General features: G+C 45.3%; 1 protein-coding gene across 2 annotated transcripts in view; it reads left to right on the top strand.

Annotated features, from left to right (window-relative positions):
- The window catches only part of LOC123760165 (protein C3orf33), a 69,798-nt gene that overhangs the window by 15,640 nt on the left and 27,268 nt on the right, over positions 1–26,890 (top strand). For both annotated transcript variants that reach the window (XM_069325420.1, XM_069325421.1), the window contains exons 2-4: positions 11,827–11,886; positions 14,509–14,874; positions 15,012–15,089. In XM_069325420.1, the coding sequence (XP_069181521.1) occupies positions 11,827–11,886; positions 14,509–14,874; positions 15,012–15,089 (504 nt within the window). The remainder of the gene's footprint in view (positions 1–11,826; positions 11,887–14,508; positions 14,875–15,011; positions 15,090–26,890) is intronic.

A 26,890-nucleotide genomic window follows, 5' to 3' on the forward strand; every position in this document is an offset into this window, starting at 1 on the left:
CACCCTACACCACATCCTACGCCACACCCTACGCCACACCCTACACCACACTCTACACCACACCCTACACCACACACTGCCCCACACCCTACACCACACCGTACACCACACTCTACACCACACTCTACACCACACTCTACACCACACTCTACACCACACTCTACACCACACTCTACACCACACTCTACACCACACCCTACACTACACTACACCACACTCTACACCACACTCTACACCACACCTTACACCACACCCTACACCACACCCTACACCACACCCTACACCACACCCTACACCACACTCTACACCACACCCTACACCACACCCTACACCACACCCTACACCACACCCTACACCACACCCTACACCACACTCTACACCACACTCTACACCACACTCTACACCACACTCTACACCACACTCTACACCACACTCTACACCACACCCTACACCACACTCTACACCACACCCTACACCACACTCTACACCACACTCTACACCACACTCTACACCACACTCTACACCACACTCTACACCACACCCTACACTACACTACACCACACTCTACACCACACCTTACACCACACTGTACACCACCTTTACACCACACTCTACACCACACTCTACAACACACCCTACACCACACCCTACACCACACTCTACACCACACCGTACACCACACTCTACACCACACCCTACACCACACCCTACACCACACCCTACACCACACCCTACACCACACCCTACACCACACCCTACACCACACCCTACACCACACCCTACACCACACCCCTACACCACACTCTACACCACACCCCTACACCACACTCTACACCACACCCTACACCACAACCTACACCACACTCTACACCACACCCTACACCACACCCTACACCACACTCTACACCACACCGTACACCACACTCTACAACACACCCTACACCACACCCTACACCACACTCTACACCACACCGTACACCACACTCTACAACACACCCTACACCACACCCTACGCCACACTCTACACCACACCCTACACCACACCCTACGCCACACTCTACACCACACCGTACACCACACTCTACAACACACCCTACACCACACCCTACACCACACTCTACACCACACCCTACACCACACTCTACACCACACCCTACACCACACCCTACGCCACACTCTACACCACACCCTACACCACACCCTACGCCACACTCTACACCACACCGTACACCACACTCTACAACACACCCTACACCACACCCTACACCACACTCTACACCACACCCTACACCACACTCTACACCACACCCTACACCACACTCTACACCACACCCTACACCACACCCTACACCACACTCTACACCACACTCAACACCACACCCTACACCACACCCTACACCACACCCTACACCACACTCTACAGCACACCCTATACCACACCCTACACCACACCCTACACCACACACTACACCACACCCTACACCACACTCTACACCACACCCTACACCACACCCTACGCCACACTCTACACCACACCCTACACCACACCCTACGCCACACTGCACAACACCCTACACCACACCCTACACCACACTCTACACCACACCGTACACCACACTCTACACGACACCCTACACCACATCCTACACCACACTCTACACCACACTCTACACCACACCCTACACCATACTCTACACCACACCCTACACCACACTACACCACACCCTACACCACACCATACACCACACCCTACACCACACTCTACACCACACCCTACACCACACCCTACACCACACCCTACACCACACTCTACAGCACACCCTACACCACACCCTACACCCTACACCACACCCTACACCACACCCTACACCACACCCTACACCACACTCTACACCACACCCTACACCACACCCTACACCACACTCTACACCACACCCTACACCACACCCTACACCACACTACACCACACTCTACACCACACCCTACACCACATCCTACGCCACACCCTACGCCACACCCTACACCACACTCTACACCACACCCTACACCACACCCTACACCACACACTGCCCCACCCCCTACACCACACCCTACACCACACTCTACACCACACTCTACACCACACTCTACACCACATTCTACACCACACCCTACACTACACTACACCACACCCTACACCACACCCTACACCACACCCTACACCACACTCTACACCACACCTTACACCACACTCTACACCACACTGTACATCACACTCTACACCACACCCTACACCACACCCTACACCACACTCTACACCACACCCTACACCACACCCTACACCACACCCTACACCACACTCTACACCACACCCTACACAACACCCTACGCCACACTCTACACCACACCCTACACCACACCCTACGCCACACTGCACAAAACCCTACACCACACCCTACACCACACTCTACACCACACCCTACACCACACCCTACACCACACCCTACGCCACGCTCTACACCACACTCTACACCACACCCTACACCACACCCTACACCATACTCTACACCACACCCTACACCACACTCTACACCACACTCTACACCACACCCTACACCACACTCTACACCACACCCTACACAACACTCTACACCACACCCTACACCACACTCTACACCACACCCTACACCACACTCTACACCACACCCTACACCACACTCTACACCACACCCTACACCACACCCTGCACCACACTCTACACCACACTCTACACCACACCCTACACCACACCCTACACCACACCCTACACCACACCCTACACCACACTCTACACCACACCTTACACCACACCCTACACCACACCCTACACCACACTCTACACCACACCCTACATAACACACTACACCACACTCTACACCACACCCTACACCACACCCTACACCACATTCTACACCACACCCTACACCACACTCTACACCACACTCTACACCACACCCTACACCACACCCTGCACCACACCCTGCACCACACTCTACACCACACCCTTCACCACACCCTACACCACACCCTACACCACACCCTACACCACACCCTACACCACACCCTACACTACACTACACCACACTCTACACCACACTCTACACCACACCTTACACCACACTGTACACCACCTTTACACCACACCCTACACCACACCCTACACCACACTCTACACCACACCCTACACCACACCCCTACACCACACCCTACACCACAACCTACGCCACAGTACACCACACCCTACACCACACTCTACACCACACCCTACACCACACCCTACACCACACTCTACACCACACCGTACACCACACTCTACAACACACCCTACACCACACCCTACACCACACTCTACACCACACCGTACACCACACTCTACAACACACCCTACACCACACCCTACACCACACTCTACACCACACCCTACGCCACACTCTACACCACACCGTACACCACACTCTACAACACACCCTACACCACACCCTACACCACAGTCTACACCACACCCTACACCACACTCTACACCACACCCTACACCACACTCTACACCACACCCTACACCACACCCTACACCACACTCTACAGCACACTCTACACCACACCCTACACCACACCCTACACCACACCCTACACCACACTCTACAGCACACCCTATACCACACCCTACACCACACCCTACACCACACACTACACCACACCCTACACCACACTCTACACCGCACCCTACACCACACCCTACGCCACACTCTACACCACACCCTACACCACACCCTACGCCACACTGCACAACACCCTACACCACACTCTACACCACACCGTACACCACACTCTACACCACACCCTACACCACATCCTACACCACACTCTACACCACACTCTACACCACACCCTACACCATACTCTACACCACACCCTGCACCACACTCTACACCACACCCTACACCACACCCTACACCACACTCTACACCACACTCTACACCACACCCTACACCACACCCTACACCACACCCTACACCACACTCTACAGCACACCCTACACCACACCCTACACCCTACACCACACCCTACACCACACCCTACACCACACTCTACACCACACCCTACACCACACCCTACACCACACCCTACACCACACTCTACACCACACCCTACACCACACCCTACACCACACTACACCACACTCTACACCACACCCTACACCACATCCTACGCCACACCCTACGCCACACCCTACACCACACTCTACACCACACCCTACACCACACCCTACACCACACACTGCCCCACCCCCTACACCACACCCTACACCACACTCTACACCACACTCTACACCACACTCTACACCACACTCTACACCACACTCTACACCACACCCTACACTACACTACACCACACCCTACACCACACCCTACACCACACCCTACACCACACTCTACACCACACCTTACACCACACTCTACACCACACTGTACATCACACTCTACACCACACCCTACACCACACCCTACACCACACTCTACACCACACCCTACACCACACCCCTACACCACACTCTACACCACACCCTACACCACAACCTACGCCACAGTACACCACACCCTACACCACACCCTACACCACACTCTACACCACACCCTACACAACACCCTACGCCACACTCTACACCACACCCTACACCACACCCTACGCCACACTGCACAAAACCCTACACCACACCCTACACCACACTCTACACCACACCCTACACCACACCCTACACCACACCCTACGCCACGCTCTACACCACACCCTACACCACACTCTACACCACACCCTACACCACACCCTACACCACACTCTACACCACACCCTACACCACACTCTACACCACACTCTACACCACACCCTACACCACACTCTACACCACACCCTACACCACACTCTACACCACACCCTACACCACACTCTACACCACACCCTACACCACACTCTACACCACACCCTACACCACACTCTACACCACACCCTACACCACACTCTACACCACACCCTACACCACACCCTGCACCACACTCTACACCACACTCTACACCACACCCTACACCACACCCTACACCACACCCTACACCACACTCTACACCACACCTTACACCACACCCTACACCACACCCTACACCACACTCTACACCACACCCTACATAACACACTACACCACACTCTACACCACACCCTACACCACACCCTACACCACATTCTACACCACACCCTACACCACACTCTACACCACACTCTACACCACACCCTACACCACACCCTGCACCACACCCTGCACCACACTCTACACCACACCCTACACCACACTCTACACCACACCCTACACCACACCCTACACCACACCCTACACCACACCCTACACCACACCCTACACCACACCCTACACCACACCCTGCACCACACTCTACACCACACCCTACACCACACTCTACACCACACCCTACACCACACCCTACACCACACTCTACACCACACCCTACACCACACCCTGCACCACACTCTACACCACACTCTACACCACACCCTACACCACACTCTACACCACACCCTACACCACACCCTACACCACACTCTACACCACACCCTACACCACACACTACACCACACTCTACACCACACCCTACACCACACCCTACACCACATTCTACATCACACCCTACACCACACCCTACACCACACTCTACACCACACACTACACCACACTCTACACCACACCCTACACCCCACCCTACACCACACCCTACACCACACTCTACACCACACTCTACACCACACCCTACACCACACCCTACACCACACTCTACACCACACCCTACACCACACCCTACACCACACCCTACACCACACTCTACACCACACCTTACACCACACTGTACACCACACTGTACACCACACTCTACACCACACCCTACACCACACCCTACACCACACTCTACACCACACCCTACACCACACCCTACACCACACTCTACACCACACCCTACACAACACCCTACGCCACACTCTACACCACACCATACACCACACCCTACGCCACACTGCACATAACCCTACACCACACCCTACACCACACTCTACACAACACCCTACACCACACCCTACTCCACGCTCTACACCACACCCTACACCACACTCTACACCACACCCTACACCACACCCTACACCACACCCTACACCACACCCTACACCACACTCTACACCACACTCTACACCACACCCTACACCACACTCTACACCACACCCTACACCACACTCTACACCACACCCTACACCACACTCTACACCACACCCTACGCCACACTCTACTCCACACCCTACACCACACCCTACGCCACACTGCACATAACCCTACACCACACCCTACACCACACCCTACACCACACTCAACACCACACCCTACACAACACCCTACGCCACACTCTACACCACACCCTACACCACACCCTACGCCACACTGCACATAACCCTACACCACACCCTACACCACACCCTACACCACATTCTACACCACACCCTACACCACACTCTACACCACACCCTACACAACACCATACACCACACCCTACACCACACTCTACACCACACCCTACACCACACCATACACCACACCCTACACCACACTGTACACCACACTGTACACCACACCCTACACCACACTCTACACCACACCCTACACAACACCCTACGCCACACTCTACACCACACCCTACACCACACCCTACGCCACACTGCACATAACCCTACACCACACCCTACACCACACCCTACACCACATTCTACACCACACTCTACACCACACTCTACACCACACCCTACACCACACTCTACACCACACCCTACACCACACCCTACACCACACCCTACACCACACTCTACACCACACTCTACACCACACTCTACACCACACCCTACACCACACTCTACAGCACACCCTACACCACACCCTACACCACACTCTACACCACACCCTACACCACACCCTACACCACACCCTACACCACACTCTACACCACACTCTACACCACACCCTACACCACACCCTACACCACACTCTACAGCACACCCTACACCACACCCTACGCCACACTCTACACCACACTCTACACCACACTCTACACCACACCCTACACCACACTCTACAGCACACCCTACACCACACCCTACGCCACACTCTACACCACACTCTACAGCACACCCTACACCACACCCTACGCCACACCCTACACCACACTCTACAGCACACCCTACACCACACCCTACGCCACACTACACCACACCCTACACCACACTCTACACCACACCCTACACCACACCATACACCACACCCTACACCACACTCTACAGCACACCCTACACCACACCCTACACCACACCCTACACCACACTCTACACCACACTCTACACCACACCCTACACCACACCCTACACCACACTCTACACCACACTCTACACCATACCCTACACCACACTCTACACCACACTCTACACCACACCCTACAGCACACCCTACGCCACACTACACCACACCCTACCCCACACCCTACACCACACTCTACACCACACCCTACACCACACCCTACACCACACTCTACACCACACTACACCACACCCTACACCACACCCTACACCACACCCTACACCACACCCTACACCACACCCTACACCACACTCTACAGCACACCCTACACCACACCCTACACCACACCCTACACCACACGCTACACCACACCCTACTCCACACTCTACACCACCCTCTACTCCACACTCTACACCACACTCTACACCACACCCTACACCACACTCAACACCACACCCTACACCACACCCTACACCACACTCTACAGCACACTCTACACCACACCCTACACCACACCCTACACCACACTCTACACCACACCCTACTCCACACTCTACACCACACTCTACTCCACACTCTACACCACACCCTACACCACACTCTACACCACACCCTACTCCACACTCAACACCACACTCTACTCCACACTCTACACCACACTCTACACCACACCCTACACCACACTCTACACCACACCCTACACCACACTCTACACCACACCCTACACCACGCCCTACACCACACTCTACTCCACACTCTACACCACACTCTACTCTACACCACACCCTACACCACACCCTACACCACACTCTACATCACACCCTACACCACAGTCTACACCACACTCTACACCACACCCTACACCACACTCTACACCACACCCTGCACCACACCCTACACCACACCCTACACCACACTCTACACCACACCCTACACCACACCCTACACCACACTCTACACCACACCCTACACCACACCCTACACCACACTCTACACCACACCCTACACCACACCCTACACCACACCCTACACCACACCCTACACCACACTCTACACCACACTCTACACCGCACCCTACTCCACACCCTACACCACACCCTACACCACACCCTACACCACACTCTACACCACACTCTACACCACACCCTACTCCACACCCTACACCACACCCTACACCACACTCTACACCACACTCTACACCACACCCTACTCCACACCCTACACCACACCCTACACCACACCCTACACCACACTCTACACCACACTCTACACCACACTCTACACCACACCCTACTCCACACCCTACACCACACCCTACACCACACCCTACACCACACTCTACACCACACTCTACACCACACTCTACACCACACTCTACACCACACCCTACTCCACACCCTACACCACACCCTACACCACACCCTACACCACACTCTACACCACACTCTACACCACACTCTACACCACACCCTACACCACACTCTACACCACCTGGTTGATACCTGGTTTATGGGGTTCTGGGAGTTCTACTCCCCAAGCCCGGCCCGAGGCCAGGCTCGACTTGTGAGAGTTTGGTCCACCAGGCTGTTGCTTGGAGCGGCCCGCAGGGCCACGTACCCACCACAGCAAGGCTGATCCGGAACTTCTCTTAGAAAACCGTCCAGTTTTCTCTTGAAGATGTCCACGGTTGTTCCGGCAATATTTCTTATGCTCGCTGGGAGGACGTTGAACAACCGCGGACCCCTGATGTTTATACAGTGCTCTCTGATTGTGCCTATGGCACCTCTGCTCTTCACTGGTTCAATCTTGCATTTTCTTCCATATCGTTCACTCCAGTACGTTGTTATTTTACTGTGTAGATTTGGGACCTGACCCTCCAGTATTTTCCATGTGTATATTATTTGGTATCTCTCTCGTCTCCTTTCTAGAGAGTACATTTGGAGAGCTTTGAGACGATCCCAATAATTTAGGTGTTTTATCTCGTCTATGCGTGCCGTATATGTTCTCTGTATTCCCTCTATTTCAGCAATCTCTCCTGCTCTGAAAGGGGAAGTGAGTACTGAGCAGTACTCGAGACGGGACAGTACAAGTGACTTGAAGAGTACAACCATTGTGATGGGATCCCTGGATTTGAAAGTTCTCGTAATCCATCCGATCATTTTTCTGGCTGACGCGATATTTGCTTGGTTATGCTCCCTAAACGTTAGATCGTCGGACATCATTATTCCCAAATCCTTGACATGCTGTTTTTCTACTATGGGAAGATTCGATTGTGTTTTGTACCTTGTATTATGTTTCAGATCCTCATTTTTGCCGTACCTGAGTATCTGAAATTTATCACTGTTAAACATCATGTTATTTTCTGCTGCCCAATCAAAAACTTTGTTGACATCTGCTTGTAGTTTTTCAATGTCTTCAGCAGAGGTAATTTTCATGCTGATTTTTGTGTCATCTGCAAAGGACGACACGAAGCTGTGGCGTGTATTTTTGTCTATATCAGATATGAGAATAAGGAACAGTAGCGGTGCAAGGACTGTACCTTGAGGTACAGAGCTTTTAACATCGCTTGGACTCGATTTTATCTGATTGACTGTTACTCTTTGTGTTCTGTTCGACAGGAAATTGAGTATCCAGCGTCCTACTTTTCCAGTTATTCCCATTGACCTCATTTTGTGAGCTATCACTCCATGGTCACATTTGTCGAACGCCTTTGCAAAGTCTGTGTATACAACATCTGCATTTTGCTTTTCTTCTAGGGCTTCTGTGATTTTGTCATAGTGGTTGAGTAACTGTGACAGACAGGATCTTCCCGCTCTAAATCCATGTTGTCCTGGATTGTGCAATTCATTGTTTTCCATAAAACTAGAAATTTGATTCCTAATCACTCTTTCAAACACTTTTATTATGTGTGATGTTAGTGCAACTGGCCTATAATTTTTTGCCAAGGCTTTACTCCCCCCCTTGTGCAACGGAGCTATATCTGCAGATTTAAGTGCTGCTGGTATCACCCCTGTATCCAGGCTCTTTCTCCATATTACGCTGAGTGCTCTCGCTACTGGTACTTTACATTTCTTTATGAATATTGAATTCCATGAGTCAGGCCCAGGAGCTGAGTGCATAGGCATATTATCAATTTCTCTTTCAAAGTCTTCCGAGTTTGTGGTAATATCCGTTATATTATCTGCAGCTTGAATGTCATTCATAAAGAAGCTGTCTGGGTCATCAACTTTCATGTTGTTTATTGGTGTGCTAAACATAGCCTCATACTGGCTTCTTAGAATTTCACTAATCTCTTTGTTGTCCTCTGTGTACGTACCTTCATTTGTAATTAACGGTCCAATACTGGTCGAGGTTTTGGATTTTGATTTTGCGTATGTGAAAAAATATTTCGGATTTTTCCTTATCTCTTGTATAGCTTTCTGTTCCAATTCCATTTCCTCAGACTCATATGATCGCTTCAACGTTTGTTCTATTTCCTCAATCTCCCTGCTTAGGCTTGTTTTCCTTGCTTGTGATAGTTGTGTCTGCCGAAGCATTTCCGTTATTTTTTTCCTTCTCCTGTACAGTCGTCTCCGTTCTCTTTCTAGAGTGGTCCTCTTTCTGCCCCTCCTCACAGGCACGTGCTTCAAGCAGACCTTGTAAGCTTCAGCTGTCAGTTGAGCTATTCCCTGTGTGGGAGTTTTGTCGCTTAAGACCGTCTCCCATTGAATGGTTGCAAGGTCTACATTTATTTTTTCCCAGTCAATCCTCTTATTATTGAAATTGAATTGATTGAATATTCCTTCTCGCTTGTTTGGTCTCTTAGACCTACTACCGTTATTTATGCTAGTTCGCACTTCAATGAGCTTATGGTCTGAGTATGAAGTATCTGAGATTGTGATATCCCTGATTAGTTCATCATTGTTTGTGAATAACAAGTCTAGTGTGTTTTCGTTCCTAGTTGGTTCTGTAATCTGTTGATTGAGCGAGAATTTGTCACAGAATCTCAAAAGTTCTCTGACCTGTGGTTGGTTATTTCCCGGGTCATTCCCTGCTATGATATTTGTGTTTGCCGGTCTCCATCTTAGACTCGGTAAATTGAAATTGAACCACACTCTACACCACACCCTACTCCACACCCTACACCACACCCTACACCACACCCTACACCACACTCTACACCACACTCTACACCACACTCTACACCACACCCTACACCACACCCTACACCACACTCTACACCACACTCTACACCACACCCTACACCACACCCTACACCACACCCTACACCACACTCTACACCACACTCTACACCACACCCTACTCCACACCCTACACCACACCCTACACCACACCCTACACCACACAATAATGTATTAGAGTCCTTTGCTTGTTGAGAGCAGAACATGTAGGAGAAAATAACTGTCTATTGTATCTTACAGTATGGCATCTACTGTGGCGCTGCGGCTGGTGTCCTGCTGGTGCTTCACAGTGTCCGAGCGGTGAGTGTATGGTTGGTGTCCTGCTGGTGCTTCACAGTGCCCGAGCGGTGAGTGTATGGTTGGTGTCCTGCTGGTGCTTCACAGTGTCCGAGCGGTGAGTGTATGGTTGGTGTCCTGCTGGTGCTTCACAGTGTCCGAGCGGTGAGTGTATGGTTGGTGTCCTGCTGGTGCTTCACAGTGTCCGAGCGGTGAGTGTATGGTTGGTGTCCTGCTGGTGCTTCACAGTGTCCGAGCGGTGAGTGTATGGTTGGTGTCCTGCTGGTGCTTCACAGTGTCCGAGCGGTGAGTGTATGGTTGGTGTCCTGCTGGTGCTTCACAGTGTCCGAGCGGTGAGTGTATGGTTGGTGTCCTGCTGGTGCTTCACAGTGTCCGAGCGGTGAGTGTATGGTTGGTGTCCTGCTGGTGCTTCACAGTGTCCGAGCGGTGAGTGTATGGTTGGTGTCCTGCTGGTGCTTCACAGTGTCCGAGCGGTGAGTGTATGGTTGGTGTCCTGCTGGTGCTTCACAGTGTCCGAGCGGTGAGTGTATGGTTGGTGTCCTGCTGGTGCTTCACAGTGTCCGAGCGGTGAGTGTATGGTTGGTGTCCTGCTGGTGCTTCACAGTGTCCGAGCGGTGAGTGTATGGTTGGTGTCCTGCTGGTGCTTCACAGTGTCCGAGCGGTGAGTGTATGGTTGGTGTCCTGCTGGTGCTTCACAGTGTCCGAGCGGTGAGTGTATGGTTGGTGTCCTGCTGGTGCTTCACAGTGTCCGAGCGGTGAGTGTATGGTTGGTGTCCTGCTGGTGCTTCACAGTGTCCGAGCGGTGAGTGTATGGTTGGTGTCCTGCTGGTGCTTCACAGTGTCCGAGCGGTGAGTGTATGGTTGGTGTTCTGCTGGTGCTTCACAGTGTCCGAGCGGTGAGTGTATGGTTGGTGTTCTGCTGGTGCTTCACAGTGTCCGAGCGGTGAGTGTATGGTTGGTGTCCTGCTGGTGCTTCACAGTGTCCGAGCGGTGAGTGTATGGTTGGTGTCCTGCTGGTGCTTCACAGTGCCTGAGCGGTGAGTGTATGGTTGGTGTCCTGCTGGTGCTTCACAGTGTCCGAGCGGTGAGTGTATGGTTGGTGTCCTGCTGGTGCTTCACAGTGCCTGAGCGGTGAGTGTATGGTTGGTGTTCTGCTGGTGCTTCACAGTGGTCCTAGGAGACACCGCCTTCAAGACAGACCTCACCTATAGCTTCCAGGACCAGCCACCAGCCCACCCTCCTCGCCCTCAGCCAGCCCTCAAGCCCACACTGACAAGACTGAGCCTCTCCTCCTCGCCCTCAGCCAGCCCTCAAGCCCACACTGACAAGACTGAGCCTCTCCTCCTCGCCCTCAGCCAGCCCTCAAGCCCACACTGACAAGACTGAGCCTCTCCTCCTCGCCCTCAGCCAGCCCTCAAGCCCACACTGACAAGACTGAGCCTCTCCTCCTCGCCCTCAGCCAGCCCTCAAGCCCACACTGACAAGACTGAGCCTCTCCTCCTCACCCTCAGCCAGCCCTCAAGCCCACACTGACAAGACTGAGCCTCTCCTCCTCGCCCTCAGCCAGCCCTCAAGCCCACACTGACAAGACTGAGCCTCTCCTCCTCGCCCTCAGCCAGCCCTCAAATCCACACTGACAAGACTGAACCTCTCCTCCTCGCCATCAGCCAGCCCTCAAGCCCACACTGACAAGACTGAGCCTCTCCTCCTCGCCCTCAGCCAGCCCTCAAAATAAAGATTAAGCCATCTTAGAGGTTATTGTTATAAATTCAGCAACTGGGAACAAAAAGTTCTTAGTAGGACGGGCTATGGTGAACCCGTCGTGGACTTTCCTGGCACAGGAGCGGGGGCGTATGGTGATTTCTGTGTCACGATTTCCCAACGTTTTACGAAGGTCAAGAGTCTTCAGGAAGTATAATGGAGAGTGTACCGGATGTGTGGTACCCCTGGTGAAGGGGGGGGGGGGGACACTAACTGTTTCCCAAGTTTAATGTAAAGTTCAACTATTCCTGCCTGAATGTCGTTAATTTTAACCAAATATAAATTGTGTCAACAAAATTATTCGCAACGAAGATATCTCCTCATTCGTCACTATGTGATGGAGTGCGAAAAGATACGTGAATTCAGAGACAAATTCTATAACCAATGTTCCAGCGATGTGTCAATATTTCATTCAAAATGATCTGCTACCAGAAATTTTAGCCAAATATCCCCAGTTTGCTAACTGTAGGTAGTAACTGAGTGATTGTAACCTATCCACCGCTGCCCACTGGATGGGGGGCGGTGTGCAGGACAAACATATCAATTGTGACACTAGCTCTCCACATATGTCAGTTACTTAATTTAGAACCTGTACTTGTGCTCGATCTCGAACCCATTGTTGATGTGACGACTTATACTGAATTTTGTAACTAGCTCATCAAGATTGTAACTTGCTTAGCTAAATGAATTGTGGGGTTCAGTCCCTGAGCCCATTATGTGCCTCTGTAACCCTTTCCACTACCGCCCAAAAGATGGGTATGGGGTGCATAATAAATGAACTAAACTAAAACAGTATGAAAGCTTAAAGTAGGCCCAATTCTGTCTCTGACAACATCCTAAAATATTCTTTGTAATTTTTTGCAGTTCACAAAGTTTGCACACATTGACCACATCCCGGAAGAGTTCATAAGGAAGCATGTGCGCCTTCACGGTCGCGTGAGGAGCGTGGATGTGTCCCCACCGGCAGCCGCGCCCACACTGGCACTCCCTCAGCCTGACGCAGGCGCCGCCCCGCGCACGTCTCCCGTGCACACAGAAAATGTCTCCATATCTCCCGCACCAGGTAATGACGCGCCTAACATGAGAGAAAACGTGGATGTGCGAGGTGCGAGGGGGTACTACCCAGGACGCCAGGAAGGGGCCCAAGAGACAGTCCGGAGGGAAGACTGCGCCCATACTGATGGTACCAGTGAGCACTCTGAACAACACCTGCGTCCATTGTTTCTTCAGGTACAGCACTCGGAGATTTGTTGCTCAATAAACTACTGTCATGTGTATAGACCTTTCAGCCTTCTCCGCTCTGTATGTGAATTATCTTCTTTATTATTGGTAAAGGCTGTATAACCGATGGTTGTGTGTGGGGGCAGGTGGAGCACAGGCCGGTCATCGCTCTCTGGAGGAACAAGGGCGACCACCTGCTGCCTCTCCAGCTGGCGGCTGTCCAGGTAATGTCACGCTTTCCTTCAGTATAGACTTTCTATTAGTATATTTATTTATTTATTTATTTATTTATTTATTTTTTTATTTATATACAAGAAGGTACATTGGGTTTGTGAGAATACATAGCATAGTACAGTATTTACACTCTTGTAAAGCCACTAGTACGCGCAGCGTTTCGGGCAGGTCCTTAATCTAACAGATAATTTTAAGTAGGTGAATTCTAGCAGAATTAATAAAATGATAACAGATACATTGCAAGAAAAAAAAGAGATGAGAGAGATTAGTAAGTATATTAAAGCACATTGGTATATTAAAGCTCTGATTGATTACATTGACAGCTTGATTGGTAATTTAAACAAGATTAATAGACACCATACAGCAGATTGACAGCACATATAAGAAGACAGCAATGATCACAATGATAAAGATGTTCAGATTGGGTACATAAAGATTGGGAGATTGGGTAGCAATAGTTACAGTGCAATTTTAAAGCAAAAGGTAAAAAACTATGAAGATGAAATTAGGTACTTTTTAGTATTGTTTTTGAATGACACAAAAGTTGGACAGATTTTCAATTCAATAGGGAGTGAGTTCCATAGACTGGGTCCCTTTATTTGCATAGAGTGTTTACACAGATTAAGTTTGACTCTGGGGATATCAAAGAGATATTTATTTCTGGTGTGGTGATAATTGGTCTTATTACATCTGTCCTGGGAGAGTTTCAGAGCAGGATTTGCATTTAAGAACAGGGTTTTGTAAATGTAGTTGACACAAGAGAATTTGTGGAGTGAGATTATGTTTAGCATGTTTAGGAAGTTAAACAAGGGGGCTGAGTTTTGTCTGAAAGCAGAATTTGTTATTATTCTGATAGCAGATTTTTGCTGGGTGATGATGGACTTGAGGTGGTTTGCAGTGGTTGAACCCCATGCACAGGTACCATAATTAAGATAGGGATAGATTAGTGCATAATGTAGAAAGATGAGAGCAGAGTTAGGTACATAATATCTGATTTTGGAGAGTATACCAACTGTTTTAGAGACTTTCTTAGTTATGTGTTGTATGTGGGTACTGAAGTTGAGTCTCTTGTCTAGGAATAGGCCAAGAAACTTTCCATCATTTTTACTGCTAATGTTTACATTGCCTATCTGAAACTGAATTGCATTTGTAGATTTGCTTCCAAATAAGATGTAGTAGGTCGGACGGACCGAAACGTCGTCGTCCCTTCAATTTCTAGTGTGTGGTCTGGTCAATATACTTCAGCCACGTTATTGTGACTCATCGCCTGCAGATGTAGTAGGTCTTTTCTATGTTAAGTGTTAGTTTGTTGGTTGACATCCATAAGTGGACTTTTTTTAGTTCATTATTAACAACATTATTTAGTGTATGTGGGTTGGGGTTAGAGTAGATGAGGGTAGTATCATCAGCAAACAAAATAGGTTTCAGAATGTTAGAGACATTAGGCAGATCATTGATGTATATAAGAAATAGGAGAGGTCCCAAAATGCTGCCCTGTGGCACTCCAACGGTTATTGGTAGAGTGGGAGAGGTTATATTTTTGATGGCTACACATTGGTGTCTATCACTAAGATAGGATTGGATATAGTCCAGTGTATGGCCTCGAATTCCATAATGATGGAGTTTACGTAAGAGGTAATTGTGATTAACAGTATCAAAGGCCTTTCTCAGGTCAATGAAGAGTCCAATCGGAAACTCATTTTTGTCAAGAGCTGAGTAAATTATATCAAGGAGACTAATAATTGCATCGTTGGTACTCTTTTGAGAGCAGAAGTCAAACTGACAGGGGCTAAGATTGTCGAATTTTACGAGGTAGGAGTAGAGCTGTTTGTAGATAATTTTTTCAAATATTTTTGATAGTATGGGTAGGTTTGATATTGGTCTGTAGTTGTTTATGTCTGACGGATTACCTCCTTTATGATCTGGCGTTACTCTTGCTTTTTTAAGGATATCAGGGAAGGTATGACACTCAAGGGATTTGTTGAACAGCAGAGCTATAGGTGGGGCAAGGGCATGGGAGGCGCTCTTGTATACAATGGATGGGATTTCACTGATGTTCCCAGCTTTGGTTTTTAGTGAGTGTATGATGGACACAACATCTGTCGGGCTGACTGGTGAAAGGAGAAGAAAGTTTGGATAGCTGCCTGAGAATATGTGTTGATATGTGTCTGAGTCTGTGGGATTTTACTGGCAAGGTTAGCACCAACCGATGAAAAGAAGCAATTAAATTCATTCGCCATTTCTAAATCAGATGACGGTGTAAGGCCATCCTTAGAGAGTGTTATCTGGTTGTGGGAGTGTTGTTTAGTTCCTACGATATTAGAGATGGTTTTCCATGTGCTTTTCATGTTGCCTTTTGCTTCTTTGAATCTAGTCTCATAATATGAAAGTTTTGCTTTTCTTATGATACTGGTAAGCACTGATGAGTACCTCTTAACTACTTCCTTTGTAACTAGGCCAATCCTATATTTCTTTTCATATTCATGTTTTTTGTTGATTGATTTGATTATGCCACTTGTGAGCCACGGGTTATTTTTTCTTTTATCAGTTACTTGTTTAGTAAGGAGGGGACAGTGAGTGTTGTAGAGGCTTAGAGTTTTGGAGAGAAAGAGGTTAGTCGATGAGTTTATATCCTGTGTATTATTAAATTCAGATTCCCAGTTAATATTGTGAAGTGCATTAGAGAGATTGCCTAAAGCTGATTCACTGTGTATCCTGAATGAGAGTTTCTTGCTTTCTGGTGGTGATGTGTCCATGTTTGCTATGAGGAAGGTAGGATAGTGGTCAGTTGTTCTGTCATAGATTACCCCAGATGTAAGGGGAGCTGTTATATTAGTCCATAAGTGATCCAGAGTAGTGGCAGATGTTTGAGTGACTCGGGTGGGCTTGGTGATTGTGGGGATTAGCATACAGGAGTGCATGCTGTTACGGAAATAGTCAACTTGAGGGTTGTTTTGAAGACCCAGGTCAATGTTGAAATCACCTCCCAGAATGATGTGATTTTTGTTGAGATTGTTATTTATGATAAGATTCTTTACGTTATCTAAGAATGAAGCTATGTTGGTACTAGGAAATCTATAGATGGCATCGATAGTCAGAGAGGATTTAAGGGATTTACTGGAGAACTTGGCAAAGGTATATTCACAATAGTCGTCTCTATCACTAATGACACTATTGCAGATGAAGGTATCTTTGTAATATATTGCTGTGCCGCCACCTTTTTTATTAGGCCTGCAGTTATGAATGGCTTTATAACCAGCTAAATTGTAGAGTTGGGTATAGTCATTACTTAGCCAAGTTTCTGTTAAAATGATAAATGATAAATTAGTACCTAGTGCTGTGAGTAGTGCATTTATATCATCAAAATTTTACTAAGTGACCTAACATTTTGGTTGTAAACTGATAAGCAGATGCTATTTAGGAGTTTGTTTTTTGCAAGATTTGCTGTGTAATACCTGCAATAATGATGATCAATGTGCTGATTTGTGTGGGTATGAGACAGAAGATTTTGATCAGGATCAATATCAGTAAGCATATAGATACAATAATGTCACGATACAATAAGATAAGCAATTACAGGAACAGTTAAGTACTAAAACTGCTGTAAATAGAAAGTAATTGTAGCAAAACACAACAATAAACGTAGATACACAAAAAATAGAAATAATTAGAAGTAGAGCAAAGATTCCCGTAGATAGCCAGGAAGGATACAGTAGTTATAGTTAATTCCACTGACGTTAATGAGATAATCCTTTCCCTTAAAACCAAGTCTAGTGCCCTTGAGGAGATACCAACTTTAATTTACAAAAAAGCCTCCAGATCTTTAGCCCCTGCTATTGCTTTGCTCTTCAACAAGTCACTTGAACTCCAAACCTCTCCAGATATCCTAAAAAAAAGCGAAAGTAACCCCTGTACACAAATGTGGTGATCTCACAGATGTTAACAACTACAGACCTATATCAATCCTGCCAAACTTGTCAAAAAAATTTGAAAAACTAATCTACAAGCAGCTTTACTCTTATCTAGCCAAACACAATATACTTAGCTCTTGCCAATATGGCTCCAGACCCAAAAAAGCACTAACGATGCACTTATTAGTATGATTAACTTGATTCATGCAGCTCTTGATAAAAATGAGTTCCCTGTTGGGTTATTTGTGGACCTGCGTAAGGCTTTTGACACTGTCAACCACCAAAACCTTCTTCTTAAATTACATCATTATGGAGTCAGAGGACACTCCCTGCAATACCTCAAATCTTACCTTACTGACAGGCTCCAGTATGTTTCTGTGAATAATTCAATTTCTCCCACCCTACCCATCAACATTGGTGTTCTTCAGGGCAGCATACTTGGCCCTCTCCTCTTTCTTATCTACATTAATGACCTTCCAAATGCCTCCCAACACCTCAAACCAATTCTATTTGCTGACGACACAACCTTCATTTACTCCAGTCCTGACCCCCTTGCTCTAAATGCCACAGTAAATACTGAGCTAAATAAAGTCCATCTTTGGCTAACTGCCAACAAATTCACCCTTAACATTGACAAAACTTTCTATATTTTGTTTGGCAATAAATCCTCTAATCAAATAAATCTCAAAATAAACAATACCCAAATTTGTAACAAATTAGATGGCAAATTCCTTGGCGTTCTCATTGACCACAAGCTGAATTTCCAAGGACACATTCCTAATATATCAAAAAAAGTTTCAAAAACTGTGGGCATTCTTTCTAAGATCAGATATTATGTATCCCGCCCTGCCCTGGTGACTCTCTATTACTCCCTTATCTATCCATATCTCAACTATGGTATTTGTGCTTGGGGTTCTACTACCCAAAATCATTTACGTCCTCTAATTACTCAACACAAAGCTGCTATTAGGACAATATCCAACTCTGGCCCCAGACATCACTTGGTACCCCTACTCAAATCTCTGAATATGTTAGATATTAAGTCACTGCACATTCTCTCATGTGTATTATACATATATAAAACGCTAAACTGTAATGCCAATCCTGACCTCAAAAGCTTCATTGAAGGTTGTAACAGAACCCATGAGCGCCACACCAGAAATAAATACAGTTTTGATATTTCAAGAGTACGACTTAATCAAACTAGAAATGCTCTATAAATCAAGGGGCCCAGAATGTGGAATGACCTTCCCAACCATGTTAAAGACTGTACCTCTCTCAACCAGTTTAAGATAAAAACGAAGCTATACCTAATAAATTCCCTGTAACCTACCTTACCCCTCTATTGTCAACCAATGTCTGTTTTTTTTTTTTAAACAACGCTGTTTGTCGACCTAATTGTATTTGTGCTGCTTTTTCAGCCATGTTCCCCCCTTTTTATCTCTTTTTTTTATTTGTTCTCAACTCATTTTATTCTTTATGCTCAATTAGTATTAAGCTTTAGTCATTTAAGTTTTTCATGCCCGAAACGCTTTGCGTAATAGTGGCTTTAGGCATTGTATGTACTAGCCCTATCTATAAGTCCATCACTCTTTGTAAAATCTCTTGTATGTATGTACCTTACATAAATAAACATTTGATTTGATTTGTTAAGAGAGAAGAACAACACAGTAGACTGAGAAGAATAATATATAGCAAAAAATAAAGATTCAGATTCAGATTCAGATGTTTATTCAGGTAAGGTATATACATACAAGTGATGTTACATTAATGGATTGATATATAGATAGAGCAAGTACATACAATGCCTAAAGCCACTATTACGCGATGCGTTTCGGGCAAGAAAACATTAATATCTAGAACTTAATACTAATTGAGCATAAAGAATAAAAGATGTTGAGAACAAATACAAATAAAGATAAAAAAAAAGGGGGAACATGACTGAAAAAGCAGCACAAATACAAAAGGTTGACAAACAGTGTTGATTAAAAAAAAAAAAAAAAAAAAAAAAAAAAGAAAATAACAGACATGGGTTGACAATAGAGGAGTGAGGTAGATTACAGGGAATTTATTAGGTAGTGTTTAGTTTTTATCTTAAACTGGTTGAGAGAGGTACAGTCTTTAACATGGTTGGGAAGGTCATTCCACATTCTGGGCCCCTTGATTTGCAGAGCATTTCTAGTTTGATTAAGACGTACTCTAGGAATATCAAAACTGTATTTATTTCTGGTGTGGTGCTCATGGGTTCTGTTACAACCTTCTATGAAGCTTTTAAGATCAGGATTGGCATTATAGTTTAGCGTTTTATATATGTATAATACACATGAGAGAATGTGCAGTGACTTAATATCTAACATATTAAGAGATTTGAGTAGGGGTACCGAGTGATGTCTGGGGCCAGAGTTGGATATTGTTCTAATAGCGGCTTTGTGTTGGGTAATTAGAGGACGTAAGTGATTTTGGGTAGTAGAACCCCAAGCACAAATACCATAGTTGAGATAAGGATAGATAAGGGAGTAATAGAGAGTCACCAGGGCAGGGCGTGGTACATAATATCTGATCTTAGAAAGAATGCCCACAGTTTTTGAAACTTTTTTTGATATATTTAGAATGTGTCCCTGGAAATTCAGCTTGTGGACAATGAGAATGCCAAGGAATTTGCCATCTAATTTGTTACAAATTTGGGTATTGTTTATTTTGAGATTTATAAGACTAGAGGATTTATTGCCAAATAGAATATAGAAGGTTTTGTCAATGTTAAGGGTGAGTTTGTTGGCAGTTAGCCAAAGATGGACTTTATTTAGCTCAGTATTTACTGTGGCATTTAGAGCAAGAGGGTCAGGACTGGAGTAAATGAAGGTTGTGTCGTCAGCAAATAGAATTGGTTTGAGGTGTTGGGAGGCATTTGGAAGGTCATTAATGTAGATGAGAAAGAGGAGAGGGCCAAGTATGCTGCCCTGAGGAACACCAATGTTGATGGGTAGGGTGGGAGAAATTGTATTATTCACAGAAACATATTGGAGCCTGTCAGTAAGGTAGGACTCGAGGTATTGTAGGGAGTGTCCTCTGACTCCATAATGATGTAATTTAAGAAGAAGGTTATGGTGGTTGACAGTATCAAAAGCTTTACGCAGGTCCACAAATAACCCAACAGGGAACTCCTTTTTATCAAGAGCTGTATGAATCAAGTTAAGCATACTAATAAGTGCATCGTTAGTGCTTTTTTTGGGTCTGAAGCCATATTGGCAAGGGCTAAGTATATTGAGTTTGGCTAGATATGAGTAAAGCTGCTTGTATATAAGTTTTTCAAAGATTTTTGACAAGTTTGGCAGGATTGATATAGGTCTGTAGTTGTTAACATCTGTGGGGTCACCACATTTGTGGACAGGCGTTACTCTCGCTTTTTTTAGAATATCTGGAAAGGTTTGGAGTTCAAGTGACTTGTTGAAGAGCAAAGCAATAGCAGGGGCTAAAGATCTGGAGGCTTTTTTGTAAATTAAAGTTGGTATCTCCTCAAGGGCACCAGACTTGGTTTTAAGGGAAAGGATTATCTCATTGACGTCAGTGGAGTTAATAGGCTTTAGGTACAGAGACTGTGGATAGTTACCTGTAAGATAGTCCTTAATGTCAGTACTGGAAGAAGGAATATCATTTGCAAGGGATGAACCAATGGAAGAGAAGAACCTATTAAACTCAATAGCAGAATCAGAGGCTGAAAGCTGACCATCGTTATTAGACAGGAGAGTCGGTTTGTTATTTAAAGATTTCTTTGATCCCAATATTTGTGAAATTGTGCTCCAAGTTTGTTTAATGTTGCTCTTTATTTGAGTAAATTTATCTTCGTAGTAATTAGTTTTGGCTCGTCTAATTATCTTAGATAGCAATAATGAGTAATTCTTTGAGAATTCTTTGGAGACAATTCCTAACCTATACTTCTTCTCAAGGTCGTGTTTTTTGTTAATGTTAACATGAGTCGTGTTTTTTGTTAATGTTAACATGGTCGTGTTAAGAGACAAATAATAATCGTAAAGTAAAGATAATCTTAAAAATCAATTATTTAATACAGCTCAGTTGTGAACCTATAATTAGTATGAACTTAAGAAAAAAATGAGCTCAATAATTAATTACAATAAATGATGTATAAATCAAATTACAATTAAATTTAAAAATTAAAAACAAAAACAAAAATAACAGGGTAAGATTATATTTATGAGCAAGATTTTACTAAGACACTGAGGTAAATGCTTACATAAATACAAAGTCTGCTATAATTAGAGAAGAATTATAGCAAAACACAACAATAAATGCAAGTAAACAAAAGAATTGAAACAATTAGAGGTAGAATAACGAACACAAGACAGCCATGGAGGATACACAAGTTTGGTGGAGAGAACAAAACAAACAGTAGAGACTGTCAAGATGAATATTTACAAAATTGACAAATGATGATTGTAAAGTAAAATAATCTTAGATAATTAATTATATTTAGCTTAGGTCTTTAACCTATAATAAGTATGACCTTAATTAAGTGAACAAAATGAGATCAATAATTAATTTCAATAAATGACATAAATCAGAACAATTCAATTTAAAATTTAAAAAAGAATAGGGTAAGATTAGATTTAGGAGTAAGATTTTACAATGATACTGAGGTAGATGCTTGCATAAGTGCATGGAGACTTGACTGATTACTGAGGAAATTATATGAATGAGAGAACATTAGGTAAATGGTAAGGCAGAGACAACACCTTGGACAAAGTTAGATTAAGTTAGGTTAGACTCAGGCACTCAAAGAGTTATTTTAAGTACTGGCATTGGTCGGGTTCAAGTTTTCAGATATACCACAATCACTAAAGAAGGCCAGTAGTTGTTGGTCACACTATATTTCATATCTTTCCTGCACTTTCCTTCTTTGTAATGATCGTTCCATTTTCTTTTCTTACTTTCTATTAGTATAGATTTAGGTGGACGATCCTCCATTGTTTTCTAAATAATCACTTACGTATAACTAAATTAGTTACATATTAGTTTACTACTAAAATATTTCATCACAGGCTCCGAAGTGCTACAATATTTACCCATGAGGCAACTACTCAAACTCCTCAAAATTAACAAATTGCAATATAATTTAAATATATTATTCTCAATTTTCAAGGCAGCGGCTGAACTCTGCTTGTGGTCAGCCGCTGCGCCTCTTGAACATCTTTTGTTGGGTTTTCTTCCTAATGCTTGTGTGGTGTGGCTGAATTATACCACAGTTGTGGGGATTATAGCCACAGTGCCCTGGAACAGTAGGCCTAGTCTATCATTTACATAGTTGTGGGGACTTGCGCCACAGTGCCCTGGAACAGTAGGCCTAGTCTATCATTTACACAGTTGTGGGGACTTGCGCCACAGTGCCCTGGAACAGTAGGCCTAGTCTATCATTAACACAGTTGTGGGGACTTGCGCCACAGTGCCCTGGAACAGTAGGCCTAGTCTATCATTTACACAGTTGTGGGGACTTGCGCCACAGTGCCCTGGAACAGTAGGCCTAGTCTATCATTTACACAGTTGTGGGGACTTGCGCCACAGTGCCCTGGAACAGTAGGCCTAGTCTATCATTTACACAGTTGTGGGGACTTGCGCCACAGTGCCCTGGAACAGTAGGCCTAGTAATAATAATAATAATAATAATAATAATAATAATAATAATAATAATAATAATAATTTTTATTTAGGCAAAGGTACATACATAAAGAGATTTTACAAAGTTTGTTGGCTTTATAGATAGAGCTAGTACATACAATGCCTAAAGCCACTATTACGCAAAGCGTTTCGGGCAGGAAAAAACACTAATGACTAAAGCTTAAAACTAATGGGTAAAAAGAAAAAAATGCGTCGAGTACAAATAAAAATAGAGGTAAAAGAGGGGGGAACATTGTTGAAAAAACAGCACAAATACAATTACAAATTATTACAGAAAATTACATTAAAACAGCGTTGATTTGAAAAACCAAAAAAAAAAAAAAACATACATGGGTTGACAATAGAGGGGTAAGGTAGGTTACAGGGAATTTATTAGGTATAGCTTCGTTTTTAACTTAAACTGGTTGAGAGAGGTACTGTCTTTAACATGGTTGGGAAGGTCATTCCACATTCTGGGCCCCTTGATCTGTAGAGCATTTCTGGTTTGATTAAGTCGTACTCTAGGAATATCAAAACTATTTATTTCTGGTGTGGTGCTCATGGGTTCTGTTACAACCTTCTATGAAGCTTTTGAGATCAGGATTGGCATTACAGTTTAGCGTTTTATATATGTATAATACACATGAGAGAATGTGCAGTGACTTAATGTCTAACATATTCAGAGATTTGAGTAGGGGTACCGAGTGATGTCTGGGGCCAGAATTGGATATTGTCCTAATAGCAGCTTTGTGTTGAGTAATTAGAGGACGTAAGTGATTTTGGGTAGTAGAGCCCCAAGCACAAATACCATAGTTGAGATATGGATAGATAAGGGAGTAATAGAGAGTCACCAGGGCAGGGCGTGGTACATAATATCTGATCTTAGAAAGAATGCCCACAGTTTTTGAAACTTTTTTTGATATGTTTAGAATGTGTCCCTGGAAATTCAGCTTGTGGTCAATGAGAATGCCAAGGAATTTGCCATCTAATTTGTTACAAATTTGGGTATTGTTTATTTTGAGATTTATTTGATTAGAGGATTTATTGCCAAACAGAATATAGAAAGTTTTGTCAATGTTAAGGGTGAGTTTGTTGGCAGTTAGCCACAGATGGACTTTATTTAGCTCAGTATTTACTGTGGCATTTAGAGCAAGGGGATCAGGACTGGAGTAAATGAAGGTTGTGTCGTCAGCAAATAGGATTGGTTTGAGGTGTTGGGAGGCATTTGGAAGGTCATTAATGTAGATGAGAAAGAGGAGAGGGCCAAGTATGCTGCCCTGGGGAACACCAATGTTGATGGGTAGGGTGGGAGAAATTGTATTATTCACAGAAACACATTGGAGCCTGTCAGTAAGGTAGGATTTGAGGTATTGTAGGGAGTGTCCTCTGACACCATAATGATGTAATTTAAGAAGGTTTTGGTGGTTGACAGTATCGAAAGCTTTACGCAGGTCCACAAATAACCCAACAGGGAACTCATTTTTATCAAGAGCTGTATGAATCGAGTTAAGCATACTAATAAGTGCATCGTTAGTGCTTTTTTTGGGCCTGAAGCCATATTGGCAAGGGCTAAGTATATTGAGTTTGGCTAGATATGAGTAAAGCTGCTTATAGATTAGTTTTTCAAAAATTTTTGACAAGTTTGGCAGGATTGATATAGGTCTGTAGTTGTTAACATCTGTGAGATCACCACATTTGTGGGCAGGCGTTACTCTCGCTTTTTTTAGAATATCTGGAAAGGTTTGGAGTTTTAGTGACTTGTTGAAGAGCAAAGCAATAGCAGGGGCTAAAGATCTGGAGGCTTTTTTGTAGATTAAAGTTGGTATCTCCTCAAGGGCACCAGACTTGGTTTTAAGGGAAAGGATTATCTCATTGACGTCAATGGAATTAATAGGCTTTAGGTACAGAGACTGGGGATAGTTCCCTGTAAGATAGTCCTTAATGTCAGTACTGGAAGATGGAATATCATTAGCAAGGGATGAACCAATGGAAGAGAAGAACCTATTGAACTCAATAGCAGAATCAGAGGCTGAAAGCTGACCATCGTTATTAGACAGGAGACTCGGTTTGTTATTTAAAGACTTCTTTGATCCCAATATTTGTGAAATTGTTCTCCATGTTTGTTTAATGTTGCTCTTTATTTGGGTAAATTTATCTTCGTAGTATTTAGTTTTGGCTCGTCTAATTATCTTAGATAGCAATAATGAGTAATT

Source organism: Procambarus clarkii, chromosome 16 (assembly GCF_040958095.1).
Source record: "Procambarus clarkii isolate CNS0578487 chromosome 16, FALCON_Pclarkii_2.0, whole genome shotgun sequence".
NCBI classification, from domain to species: domain Eukaryota; kingdom Metazoa; phylum Arthropoda; class Malacostraca; order Decapoda; family Cambaridae; genus Procambarus; species Procambarus clarkii.